Source organism: Schistocerca serialis, chromosome 3 (genome assembly GCF_023864345.2).
Source record: "Schistocerca serialis cubense isolate TAMUIC-IGC-003099 chromosome 3, iqSchSeri2.2, whole genome shotgun sequence".
Taxonomy (NCBI): Eukaryota; Metazoa; Arthropoda; class Insecta; order Orthoptera; family Acrididae; genus Schistocerca; species Schistocerca serialis.
The window spans coordinates 375,944,674-375,958,626 of NC_064640.1; the positions used below are offsets into that span (position 1 = coordinate 375,944,674).

The 13,953-nt window shown below is 37.9% G+C and overlaps 1 protein-coding gene across 1 annotated transcript in view; it reads right to left on the minus strand.

The window, feature by feature from the left end:
- Positions 1-13,953, minus strand: part of LOC126470875 (nose resistant to fluoxetine protein 6-like) — a 109,021-nt gene that overhangs the window by 12,519 nt on the left and 82,549 nt on the right. The window contains exons 12-13 of the mRNA XM_050098891.1: positions 8,297-8,426; positions 2,569-2,743 (exon numbers count right to left, since the gene is read on the minus strand). Of these exons, the coding sequence (XP_049954848.1) occupies positions 2,569-2,743; positions 8,297-8,426 (305 nt within the window). The remainder of the gene's footprint in view (positions 1-2,568; positions 2,744-8,296; positions 8,427-13,953) is intronic.

Consider the following 13,953-nt stretch of genomic DNA (forward strand, 5'->3'; position numbering starts at 1 on the left):
TTTCTGTTGCAGATATATTACACACACTATTCATATTGTTGTGGTGAGAACTGCCTGTTTTAAATTCAGTAGTTTAGATTTGGTGACATTCACCCTGAGTCCATGACGATTGAAGTATTTTGTTACTTCTGTTACACCACTAGTAGCAAGAGATTCTAGCTCATTAGATTCACTTCCATAGATTAAGATTGACATGTCATCTGCATAGCTTACAATATGGGAGTTAATGGGTTGCGCAATGTCGTTGATATATATAAGGAAGAGAAAGGGTCCAAGGACTGAGCCCTGTGGTAAACCTTGTAATACAGGTTCATTGGTGGATTTTATTATCTAGTTTGTATGACAATTTAGCACTTTGCTTACGATTTAGCAGGTATGTGGTTAGAAGATTCATGGCTTGATCCCCAATACCATAAGATTTTAGCTTTTTAAGAAGTACCCTATGGTTTGCTGTATCAAATGCTCTTGTCAGGTCGAAAAATATACCTGCAGTCTGCATCTTCTGATCCAACAGACAGTAAGCTTCATGGATGAACTGTGTAACTGCTGTGGTTGTACTTAGCTCTTTTCTGAAGCCATGCTGTGAATCTACAAGCAGTTTATGTTTTGTGAAAAAGGTACTTAGCTGAGAAAGGACAATGCTTTCGAATATCTTACTAAAAGTGGAAATTAATGATATTGGTCTATAGTTGGAGACATCTTCCTTACTTCCCTTTTTATACACTGGTTTCACTACACTCATTTTTAGAACCGTTGGATACATGTTTTCTCTAATGCTGCAATTAATCAGGTGAGTAAGAGGTTTAGAGATTTCTTTTAAGCACACTTTAGTAATAGCACTGGATACGTGATCCCATCCAGATGAAATTTTTTTCTTTAGCATGTATATTGCCCTGTGAACTTCCAGCTCATTCACTTCCACAAATTCAAATTCGGTACACTGGGTGAGATGGCATCGGGTCTCTAGCTGTGAATCTATAATATAGGTTGAGTGTTCACCAGAAATGTAGTAGTTATTAAAAATATTACATATAGTATCTGGGTTTATTATAATGTTACCATCATGTCTTATGCTGAGTGGTTCCATGTTCATCTTGTTAGGACCTTTCCGGTATTTGTCAATCAGCTTCCAAGATGCTTTGCTTATGTTATCAGACTGTTCCATTGTTTTGCTGTTAATCTGCTTCCTTAGGTTAACAATTTCAGTTTTAAAAGTTTGCGTAGCCCTATTGTATTTTTCCTTGAAAACCTGCATAGTAGTAGCTTTATAAAGCTGGTATAGATCATGTACTTGCTGCCTGAGCCTAATCAGATTTGTTGGGAGATTTAGTCTAGGATTACTTCCATTTTGACAGTGTTTAAATATCTTCTGGATTTCTCTGACTGGACAACTATATTCATAGTGATGCAGTAGGGTTGAGTAGAATTCACTCCATTTCTCATCTGACCCTTTTACCTGGTACACAGAATTCCATTTCTAATTTGCTAGTTTGTCTTTAAGAGCATTAGTATTTGAGGTATTCAGCATTCATTTCTGTAGCACAATTTTTGTTATTTTAGGCACAACTGAATTTTTGTATTCTATCACCTTTACCTTATCTATAACATCTTTGTTGATTACAGCATAATCTATTCTAGCGGAACATGTGTCCATCACTCTTGTGTCAGAGTTCATTATATTTACAAGATTATATGAGGTCAGTACATCACTGAGTTTCAAGTTTACTATTCTATTTGAGTTTGCATCTATATTAAAGTCACCTAATATAATAAGGTCATTAGAACTGGCCTGACCAACAACACAACTAAGTTTATCCATAAACAGCATTACATCAGTGTTTGGTGGCCTATATACTCCAATCACGTTATGCTTTTGTAACTTAAGTTCATTACTGTCATTTCAATTGATCCTTCTTTGGTGTGGTATTCAAGAAAGGAATTTTTTTTAGCTTCTATAGCCTTATTAACATAAACTGCCACACAACCACCTTTATGGTTTTGCCTACAATAACTATTTGCTAGTATGTAACCTTCTAATCTATAATATATTATTTCACAGCATTTTAGCCCATGTTCCATTATTACTAGAACATGTGGCAAGTGTTCCTCTATAATATATGTTGATATTCTCCTGAAGTGCACTATGGCTTACATATAAGGATTATAATTAACTTTTTTACAACATTACACAAATAATATCATGTATAGTGCGTTTACACTGTGAAATCCTCAGACCTTTTCCAAGGGACTAATATATTAAGGAGGCAATAACATAAGTGCCATGGTCAATATTTTTAAGTCACAGGTCTACAGGAATACTGATTCTATCAGAGTGCTTTCTGTTGACTCAGATGTTGAATTCTGATGTCACTGAATATGGCTATAAAATGTAATTAATTACTAATGGACTGAGTAGTTCTTGTAAAGGTAGAGTAATTTTTGAAAAAACGTTTTTGCTGTTACATGCAAGTAAAGAAAATTTAAAAAAAGATTATATCATAGATTTACTGGACAAGTAGGGCCTAGAAATACATTTATTTTGTTATGGAATTTAGTTACAAGTCTTACCACCATAGCCTGTTGAACAAGCTACAACAATCCATCCCAGAGCCAATGCCCAGGCAGAATGACTCAGTGAAGAATATGCAGCACCAGTTACTGGGTGCAGTTCCACATTGTACAGGCCATAGATAAGTGCCAGGATGCCTGTTATTGACAGCAGCCATCCACATATCACTGCAAACTAAATTAAATGGTTCATTAAGAGCAGGGAAAATATGCTTTACCCAACTGAAACACATTAATTATAATTAATTAATTCAGTTATTTAATAAATGTTTTACTATATGAGTAATATGAATAACTCATCACAGATGAGATAATGTGTATTTGAGAACCTGTCTAGTTGTGTATGTGAATGTGAGCATCTTCTGTTAGAAGAAGAGCCAGAGCTCAAAAGCTAGTTGTTAATAATATGTTCTGTTACATGGGTCTATTTACAGCACATAAGTCAGCTGAATGTGAGTGACTGCCCTTCCTTTATTTTTCATATTCACTGAGGTCACAAAAGTATCTCCTAATATTGTGTTGACCTCATTTTGCCTGGAGTAGTGCAGCAACTCACATTGGCATGGACTCAACAAGTCATTGCTCAGCCATGTGCTTTTTGTCAAAAACTGACATTTTGAGTCCATGGTTGTGTAAAAAATATAGGTTGACTCTTGTATAGAAGATAACAGCAACCAGCCACTTTTACAATGCTATTTATTTATTTAAGCAGTCCTGTTACTGGTTTCGAACTGACAGGTTCATCTTCAGATGGCTACTCTGTGTTTTACATTAGCTTTCACCTTTTGTTCCCCCAACTGACAAAGTTTCTTTGGGGTGGTGGTGCCCTACAACTAAAACAAAATGTGAGACAATGTCTTTTTAACTGTAATTGTGCCTCACAATGATTTTAAGTGATGTAAACAAGCTATTAAAGGGAAGATATTTCGTTTACTTACAATGAAAAATCCACATCATTGTGTTCCAGTGCAGACTGCTTATGATCTAGCAGCAGTAAAAAACTGTATGATGCACTTTTTTTTATGTATATATATGCACATAATGTAAAACGAGAGTGGAAGAGTTTGCCATTGTTATGGTTGTAATATCACCATCCTTGTATACATACCTCCATGTGATCAAACTTCTTAGTGTGTTGCTTTACATTATGTGATATATATATATATATATATATATATATATATATATATATATATATATATATATATATATATATATATATATATATATATATATATATATATATATATATATATATATGTATATATATAAATAAGAGTGCATGATACAGTTTTACGCTGCTACAAGATCATAAAAAGTCTGCACTGGAACATAATGGCGCGGATTTTTCATCGTAAGTAAATGAAACATTTATCATTTAATAATTCATGGAGAAGAAATAAAAACTTTGAGGTTCGCCGATGACATTGTAATTCTGTCAGAGACAGCAAAGGACTTGGAAGAGCAGTTGAATGGAATGGACAGTGTCTTGAAAGTAGGATATAAGATGAACATCAACAAAAGCAAAACAAGGATAATGGAATGTAGTCTAATTAAGTCGGGTGATGCTGAGGGAATTAGATTAGGAAATGAGGCACTTAAAGTAATAAAGGAGTTTTGCTATTTGGGGAGCAAAATAACTGATGATGGTCGAAGTAGAGAGGATATAAAATGTAGGCTGGCAATGGCAAGGAAAGCGTTTCTGAAGAAGAGAAATTTGTTAACATCCAGTATTGATTTAAGTGTCAGGAAGTCATTTCTGAAAGTATTCGTATGGAGTGTAGCCATGTATGGAAGTGAAACATGGACGATAAATAGTTTGGACAAGAAGAGAATAGAAGCTTTCGAAATGTGGTGCTACAGAAGAATGCTGAAGATTAGATGGGTAGATCACATAACTAATGAGGAAGTATTGAATAGGATTGGGGAGAAGAGAAGTTTGTGGCACAACTTGACCAGAAGAAGGGATCGGTTGGTAGGACATGTTCTGAGGCATCAAGGGATCACCAATTTAGTATTGGAGGGCAGCGTGGAGGGTAAAAATCGTAGAGGGAGACCAAGAGATGAATACACTAAGCAGATTCAGAAGGATGTAGGTTGCAGTAGGTACTGGGAAATGAAAAAGCTTGCACAGGATAGAGTAGCATGGAGAGCTGCATCAAACCAGTCTCAGGACTGAAGACCACAACAACAACAACAATTTGTTTACATCACTTAAAATCATTGTGAGGTGCAATTACAGTTAAAAATACATTGTCTCACATCCTGTTGTAGTTGTAGAGCACCACTATGCCATGGAAATTTCATCAGTTGGGGAAACAAAAGGCGAAATATAATGTAAAACGTGAACTAGCCCTCTAAAGATGAACCTGTCAGTTCGAAAACGGTAACAGCACTGTTTAAATAAATAAATAGCATTGTAAAAAGTGGCTGGTTGCTGTTATCTTCTATGTAAGAGTCAGCCTATATAATACTGAGCCATGTTGCCTCTACAGCCATCCATAGTTATGAAAGTGTTGCTGGTGCAGGATTTTGTGCATGACTGACCCCATGATTATGTGCCATAAATGATTGATGGCTAGCCAAATCATTCACTCAAATTGTCCATAATGTTCTTCACACCAGCCATGAACAATTATGGCCTGGTAACATGGCACATTAACATCTGGAAAAATTCCATCATTGTTTAGGAGCATGAAGTCTATAATAGCTGCAAATAGTCTCCAAGTAGTTGAACATAACCACTTCCAGTCAATGATCAGTTTAGTTGGATCAGAGGGCCCAGTCCATTCTGTGAAAACACAGACCACACCATTACGGTGCCACCATCAGCTTGCACAGTGCCTTGTTGACAATCTGAGCCACACTCAAACCTTATCATCAGCTCTTACCAACTGAAATCAGGACTCATCTTACCAGGACACAGTTTTCCAGCTGTCTTGGGTCCAACCCATATGGTGATGAGCCCAGGAGAGGTGCTACAGGTGATGTGCTATTAGCAAAGGCACTCACATTGGTCATCTGCTGCCATAGCACATTAATATCAAATTTTACCACACTGTCCCAGTGGATACATTCATAGTAGAAGCCATGTTGATTTCTGTGGTTATTTCACACAGTGTTGCCTGTCTATCTGCACTGAAAACTCTATGCAAACACCTCTGGTCTTGGTCATTAAGTGAAGGCTATCAGTCACTGCATTGCCTGTGGTGAGAGGTAATGCCTGAAACCTGGTATTCTTGCTGCACTCTTGACACTGTGGATCTTGGAATATTGAATTCTCTAACAATTTCCAAAATGGAATGTCCCACATGTCTAGCTCAAATTACTGTTCCACATTCAAAGTCTGTTAATTCCTGTTGTACGGTGCTAATCATGTCCAAAATGAGTCACCTTAGTACAAATGACAACTCCACCAATGCATTGCCCTTTTATACCTTGTGTATGTGATACTATCACTATCTGGATAGGTACATATAGCTATTCCATGACTTTAAATTTAAATTCAAACATAAGGGAATTAGTCGTAAATTGTAAAGAAGAAATTAATATGTAATATATTGTAAAAAGTCATCTACATACTATGCTGCAATCTTTTTTTATATATATATAGGTTAAATTTTAGAGTAGACTATGTAAATGTCATTGTACCATCAAAATGACAGGGCCTGTATGTAATGATACAACATTTATCACTCATAATACATCTAATGACTGAAATAAATAAATGTATTCAACATTGTAACTGGTGACAAGATACATGGTGTTTCAAAAAGAATATACTTATTTTGAACACATATATTTATTAAATTGTAAGACATGCAACTATGAAGCTTGGGACATATATTTATAAATCTCTCAAGTTTAGATTACGGATGTTCAATATGTTCTCCACCAATGGCATGAACAATGTCACATTGATACTCACATTCCTTTCATACTAGAGAATGCATGTCCAGTGTGATTAACGTTATGGTAGTACTTATTTGGTTCTTCAACTCCTCTAGGTTCTGTGGTAGTGTTGGTACATAAACATTGTTCTTAATGAAACCCCACAAGAAGAAGCCATAGGGCTTCAAATCTGGTGACCACAGAGGCCAGCTGTGAAGGGCTAAGTTGCCAGCTGTTTCACAACCAATCCAATGGCTGAGTAGAGTTCCATTCACTTTGTGACTCCAAAGAGGGGGTGCCTAATCTTGTTGATAAATGGAGTTTCACTTGTACATCCTCAGAAATAACCAGTTTTGTAACATAGCAGGATACTACTGACTGTTAATAACAAGTTGATTTTATAGGACTACATTGGAAAGCAGCTGAATCTGTGTGACATTTTCATCAGAAACATGAGGGTGGCTGGGACTCTTTCCTTTACATACACATTCTGTGTCTACAAACTGTCGATACCGTCTGTGAATGTTCCATCCATTCAGAGGATCAGTTTGGTACCTCATTCTGAAATGTTTTTGTACTATAATCATGGAATTCCACTTCAAAAACTTGAGAGCACAAAATGATTTCTCTTGCAGAGTAGCCATTTTGCAACATGATGGTAATCAAGAAACAGAAGACAAACAACATCTGGCAGCAAGGAATATAAACTAGACAATGTATTTGTTCCTCCAATAACCAAGCTGTGGCACAGTGACTGATAGATAATACATTGTAACATGTATATCCTTTTTGAAACACCGTGTATAACTCTATCAATATGTCCCAGGGACAAAATAGTAGTCACATATCTGGAGCTTTCCTGTTGATGGTTATTTGACAAATGTGATGAAAACATGGAGCATGGGTAAATAATGGTGCAAACTTTCTTTACCAGTAGTGGGCACATCACCACAATTGGGTCTGAAGAATGAGCAACAGTAATGATGGATCAACAAACTGAAGTATGCTTTCCTAAACTTCTTTGAAGAATCCAGGAGAAAGAGCCACAACAGGTCCCATGTGATCTGCCCATGTGCATCTGCTCACACTACAGAAGAGAGAGAGAGAGAGAGAGAGAGAGAGAGAGAGAGAGAGAGAGAGAGAGAGGGGAAGGATGATGAAACTATTGGAGATGGAATACAATCTCAGAATGGACAAGAAGAATGGGGGTCAAATTAGCAATTGGCTCTGCCCTTCTTGAAAGGAATCATTTTAGTGTATAGATGAAATCATTGAGAGAAATCACAGAAAACTTAAATTTGGATTGGTGAATGAAAATGTGAACACCATTCCTCCAAACTGCAAATCCAATGTCTCAATCACTGAGAGTTTGTTAAAAAAATCTTAAGGGTTTTGGAATAAATGCATTTTAGCATCCAGCTTATAGTCTAGTCTGATCCCTCGGGAATTTTTATCTTTCCAAAAGAGACATAAATTATCTGTGACCATTGTTCTGAGCCCCTCAAAATGACTGTGTCTGCCTGCAAGCCCTGATAAGTAACTCTCCCAAGGAGACAAAAGAATGAATCTTCACTATACAATTGCTGAGAATACAATGGTGGATAAGCCACCGAGAAAATGTAAAGTTTTTGGGAATAAACCAGTTTGTGTTACTTTCACAGAACTTGCAAAGTATCCACATAAAAGACAAATAAACCTCAGAGTTTATGAATGAATAATCCTAGATACATATATCCACAATAATGGCCATATAGGGTATAAACTGGACTGTCAACAGTTTAGGAATGCAATAAATAAGAGCATGGAAAAACTATTTCATTTACATTTTTCTTGGTACCTTGTTCATTGTTATTTTGCAGTCAGTTTTGTACAGTAGCCACCCTACACACATTCCAATGATATATGGACCTAATCTGGTCCATGGTTTGTCATATATCTTATCAAACAATGCTAGAGGATCATCTTCACTGAAAAATAAAGAGAAAAGTAGTTATTATTTACATTTTATTGGATTGAATGGAAGTAATACAAGCAATGAGTCAAAACAGGTTCCTTGATGATTGCTACTGATTTCATTGGGAACAATATTGGCACTAGCATACAATGCAAAATACAGTGAACAACTGTAAAGTGCCCTGGATTCTGTTTTATCATGGGTTTTCAAATAAAATTTGTGTCAGAAAGTATTGTTGTGCTATTATATATGTAGCCTTGAGTGATTTATACATTTGTATTGTAGTTTTTGTGTTGGTAATAGTTAAAAAACAAATAGTGGAGAAGAGATATTAATCCACCGTCTAAACTATAATTGATTAGGTGTACAAAATTTTGCTAATGAATGTATGACTTTTCCACAAACTAAATCTATGGGGTAGTAATGATAATGGAATGAACAAAAAATCTCCCTAAGTAATTGTTATTATTGACAGTCAGTCAACAAAAGCAGGGAACAAAGTCCCTGAATTACATGCATCCAGTTAAATACTTTTTTCATCACAAAGACAGCATTAATTATGCCTAATTCAATACATTACTGTGTGTTTTAGTTGTGTTCACGATTATGTTATCACTTCGTCATGACCTAAGGTTTTACATCATCAGTTTCCAGTACATTTCTCATCTCATCACGGCATCATATACACAAGATCACAAATTGACTTATTCTGCAACATATTGGTCAACAAATAAATAAAAGACTTAATAATGAAATACTAGAAAACATAATAGAGTTTGTCTAGTCATTCCAAAACATTTAAGATTACTGCTATGTTACATTATAAGTTATTAATAAATAACATTAACAGTAGTGATCCTATCTCCCTAAGCTGAGGCACACCTAGCTCTTGCATGGGTTGAAACATATCTTAACATCAAAAAGCAAAGGAACACATTAACAAATAATACAACAGGAATAAGACTAAATTTAAAGTGGAGTAGCATTTAATGACTCATAAGAGTCAGTGCTGGGCTCACATCTATTCTTGACATACAATAATTATTTACCCATGACATTGCAGGAAATGTTTTCTGATGACACAAGCATACTGATAAAGGGTTCAGATATGCCCATATGAAACATAGGCAGGAGGATAATGGAATAGACTTACAGCTGTTTCACAGCAGACAACTTAAACCTTAATTTTACAAATATTCTTTTTACAGAACTACAAACAAAAATGACTTAAATGTACCAGAAGTAGAGATCAAGAGGCACACAAAGGATGAGGCTCCATGAGTAGAGTTCCTTGGCTTCCAGATGTACAATGAACTGAAGTCGCTCCAATACTTGGATAAATTAATCAAAACACTGTCATGCTTGTTTTGTATGAAGAAATCTGTGTCATTGCTTTGACTGGCAGATGGGATTGCTACCATACTTTGCATACTTTCACTTAATGTTCTCCTATGGTACAATCTTCTGGAGCACCTCAGCTAATCTCAAAAAAGTAACTACATATTTGGTGTCTGGTCTTTTGGACATGTCTGAAAGAACAGACACCATTTTGACACTATAGCCACTATGAATTGAGACACAAAGGAGATAAAGACATTAGCTGCCAGTGGGCATTGAGTTATATCAGTGGGGGTAGTTGAAAATTTGTGTCAGACTGGGATTCAAACCTGGGTCTCTTGCCAACTAGTCAGTTACACTGACCACAATTCCATCCATACACAGTGCTCACAACAACCATGTGGACTACCCCAGCATGCCTCCTGTCAGATTCAAAATCTCAACATATACCATACACTATTGATATAGTGCCCCTGCTCATTAGCTTCATTACTCATGGAATTTCGCCAATTCCTGTAAAAGTTCGAGCTTGGTATGCATCTGTACTGAAGGGATCATTAGCCACCATCACCTTAATTAATGACATATGTAGCGGCTAGTCTTTTGGACACGTCCTAAAGAACAGGCACCATTTTGATCTAAATAGACTCCAATTGATCCAAATGGATCAAAATGGTGTATGTGGTTTAGGATATGTCCAAAAGGCCAGACAACACATATATAATTAATTAAGGGCATGATGGTCAATGACCCCTTCAGTGCAGATGCACATCGAGATCGGACTCTTATGGGAATCAGTGAGATGCAGCAAGTAATAAGCCTAACGATCAGGGTCACTACATCAGTAGTGGGTAGTATAAGTTAAGGATTTGGGTTTGACAGGGGGCATTCTAGGATAGTTGATGCAGTTGTGGTGACCACTGTGTCTGGATGGCATAGTGATCAGTGCAACTGCCTAGTAAGCGGGAGACCCAGGTTCGAAACCCATGTCTGCACAAATTTTCAATGTGCCCCATTGATATAAATCAGTGCCCACTAGCAGCTAATCTCTTAAATTCCCTTGTGTCTTGACTAAAAGAAGTGTTTATTCTACAGAAGTGTGTTCTACGAATATTATGTAAAGCTGATAAATAACAACCTTGCAGAAGGGCTTTGGGATTCTTACACTTATATGCCAATGTGTAAACTCCCTAATGATATTTGTGATTAATAACAAAAGTAAGTTTATGATTAACAATAAAATTCACAACCACAAGCCTACACTGCTGGTTACTGAAACAGGAATACAAGAAGGGATAGAAGATACATTTTACTTATTGTGCATATACATCAACATGCCATAAACATTATAAGTATTGCCCACCCTGATGTGGGATGCCACACGATTGCCTTGTGGGCATGTGATGCGGTGAGAAAAGTACATAAGCAGAGCAGACATGATGGGGGATCACCCTAGCATAGATATGGGCTGCAAATGGGAAATTCTATTGAGATAAGCAACTCTGACAATGGACAGATTATTATTACGTAGAGCCTATGATTGAGTATCTTGAGAATAATGAGGCTGGTTGAATGTTCATGTGCTATTGTCATGACCATCTCCAGAAAGAGGAAGAAGGACAGTGAAACTACCACTAGGTGCTAAATGGTTGGACATCCCTGACAAACCCAGAACATGGGGTTTGGAGGCTTGCCTGCTCTGTAAAGTAGGATAGATGGTGATCTGTCGTATCTCTGTTGAAAGAGCACAATGCTGGTGCATGCACAAGTGTTTCAGAGCATACTGTTCATCATACATTGTTGAACATGGAGCTCTGCAGCAGACCAGCCCTATGCATTCACATATTGACCCAATGACATCATCAATTATGACTGCAGTGTGCCCGGGACCATCAAAATTCAATCGTCAGCCAATGGAAATGTGTTGGTTCTTTGGGTGAATCACACATTTGTTACACTAGGTCAATGGTCACCTCCACAAAAGTCATCATCAAGGTGAATGGCAGCTTGAAACTTGCAGCATGCCACAGACACAGCCTTGTTGGAGCAGTATTATGCTAAGAGATACATTTTCCTGTGGTTGCATGTGACCTGGTAGTAATCAAAGACAAGCCGACAGATGTGGACCCCCAGCACCTCTTCATGCTTGATGTATTCCCTGAGGCAATGTCACCTTTCAGCAGTATAACTATCCATGTCTCAGAGCCAGATCTATGCCACAGTGGTTTGAGGAGCATTATAGTGAACTGATATTGATGTCTCGATGGCCAAATTCACCTGATGTAAATCCTATTGAATCCGTAAGGGTCACTATCAGGTGCTCTCACCGCATACACAAATCAGCAGCCCATTATTTATGCAGAAGAGGAGGGCATTAGTGTTTAACGTGTTGTCGACAATGAGGTCATTAGAGATGGAGTACAAGTTCAGATGGAGGATGGAGGAGGAAGTTGGCTGTGCCCTTTCAGAAGAACCACCCTGGTTTCCTCAAACGATTTAGGGAAATCATGGAAATCCTAAATCAGAATGGTTGGATGCAGGTTTTAACCACAATCGTCCTGAATGCGAGTCCAGTGTACCCACCACTGTGCTACCTCACTCAGTGTTATTTATGTGAATTGCATGACCTTTGCATAGACGTCTGATGCAACATACCTCCACAAACCCACCAACAAACTGTCAGACCCCTGTATACAGAATCAGTGATGGACAAACAAGCTATTCAGCAGGTGGTCATAATGTTTTGGATCATCAGCGTACAGAATAACAGAAAGAATATGTCATTAAATTTGTAGGTGATTTGGTGGTATACAAGGTGCAGAATTTACTACACAGAGCTACCATCCCTGCCAGCAACAATGGCTCTAAAACATCTGGCACTGGGTTGAACTGAGCTTGGAGTACAGATATGGGTATGTCATTCCATGCTGGTTCAGCTCTGTGCCAGAGTTCAGTGATCATTGTGACTGGTGAGTTGAGGTGTGCCAGTCTCTCAACAACCCATGACTAAATATTTTCAGTGAGTGAAGGCTCTGGAGAACATACTGCCTGGGGCAACAGACAAGCAATTGAGGCTAGGTCAGGATAACATGGTCAGGGTTTGGTCATGCATTACCTTATTGAAAGATATTTTTATCAGATCTTGAAGTTAAGCACAACCACTGGCCTTAAGATGTCAGAAATGTAGCCCCTTCAGTCCAAATTACCAGCTAAGTGCCAGCCGGAGGGGCCGAGCGGTTCTAGGGGCTACAGTCTGGAACTGTGCGATCACTACGGTTGCAGGTTTGAATCCTGCCTCGGGCATGGATGTGTGTGATGCCCTTAGGTTAGTTAGGTTTCAGTAGTTCTAAGTTCTAGGGGACTGATGACCTCAGAAGTTAAGTCCCATAGTGCTCAGAGCCATTTTGAACCAGCTAAGTCAACAAGGGATGGAAAAAAGACAGTGTGTATCAATAAGTGATAGAGTAGCATGGAGAGCTGCATCAAACCAGTCTCAGGACTGAAGACCACAACAACAACAACAACAACAAAAGTCAACAAGGGACCCCACACCTTCATGTCAGATGCTGGCTCTATATGATGTTAATTCATTCTGGAACCTCCAGACACACACACACACACACACACACACACACACACACACACACACACACACATGTAGATACATACATTGTGGTGCTAACACAGAACTAGGACTCATTAGAAAACATGACATGGTGCCACTCCTTCTGCATCCAAGATTGTCATAGGGTGCACCAATGTCAGTGTGCCTCTCTTTGCTGCCATGAGAAAGAAAACCACAACAGTGGCCACAGACAGTCCAGTGTGTTCCAGACATCATCGCGCTTCTTGTGTAAATACAGGGTTATTAAAAATGATTGATGCGATTTCACAGCTCTACGATAACTTTATTATTTGAGATATTTTCACAATGCTTTGCACACACATACAAAAACTCAAAAAGTTTTTTTTAGGCATTCACAAATGTTCGATATGTGCCCCTTTAGTGATTCGGCAGACATCAAGCCGATAATCAAGTTCCTCCCACACTCGGCGCAGCATGTCCCCATCAATGAGTTCGAAAGCATCGTTGATGCGAGCTCGCAGTTCTGGCACGTTTCTTGGTAGAGGGGGTTTAAACACTGAATCTTTCACATAACCCCACAGGAAGAAATCGCATGGGGTTAAGTCGGGAGAGCGTG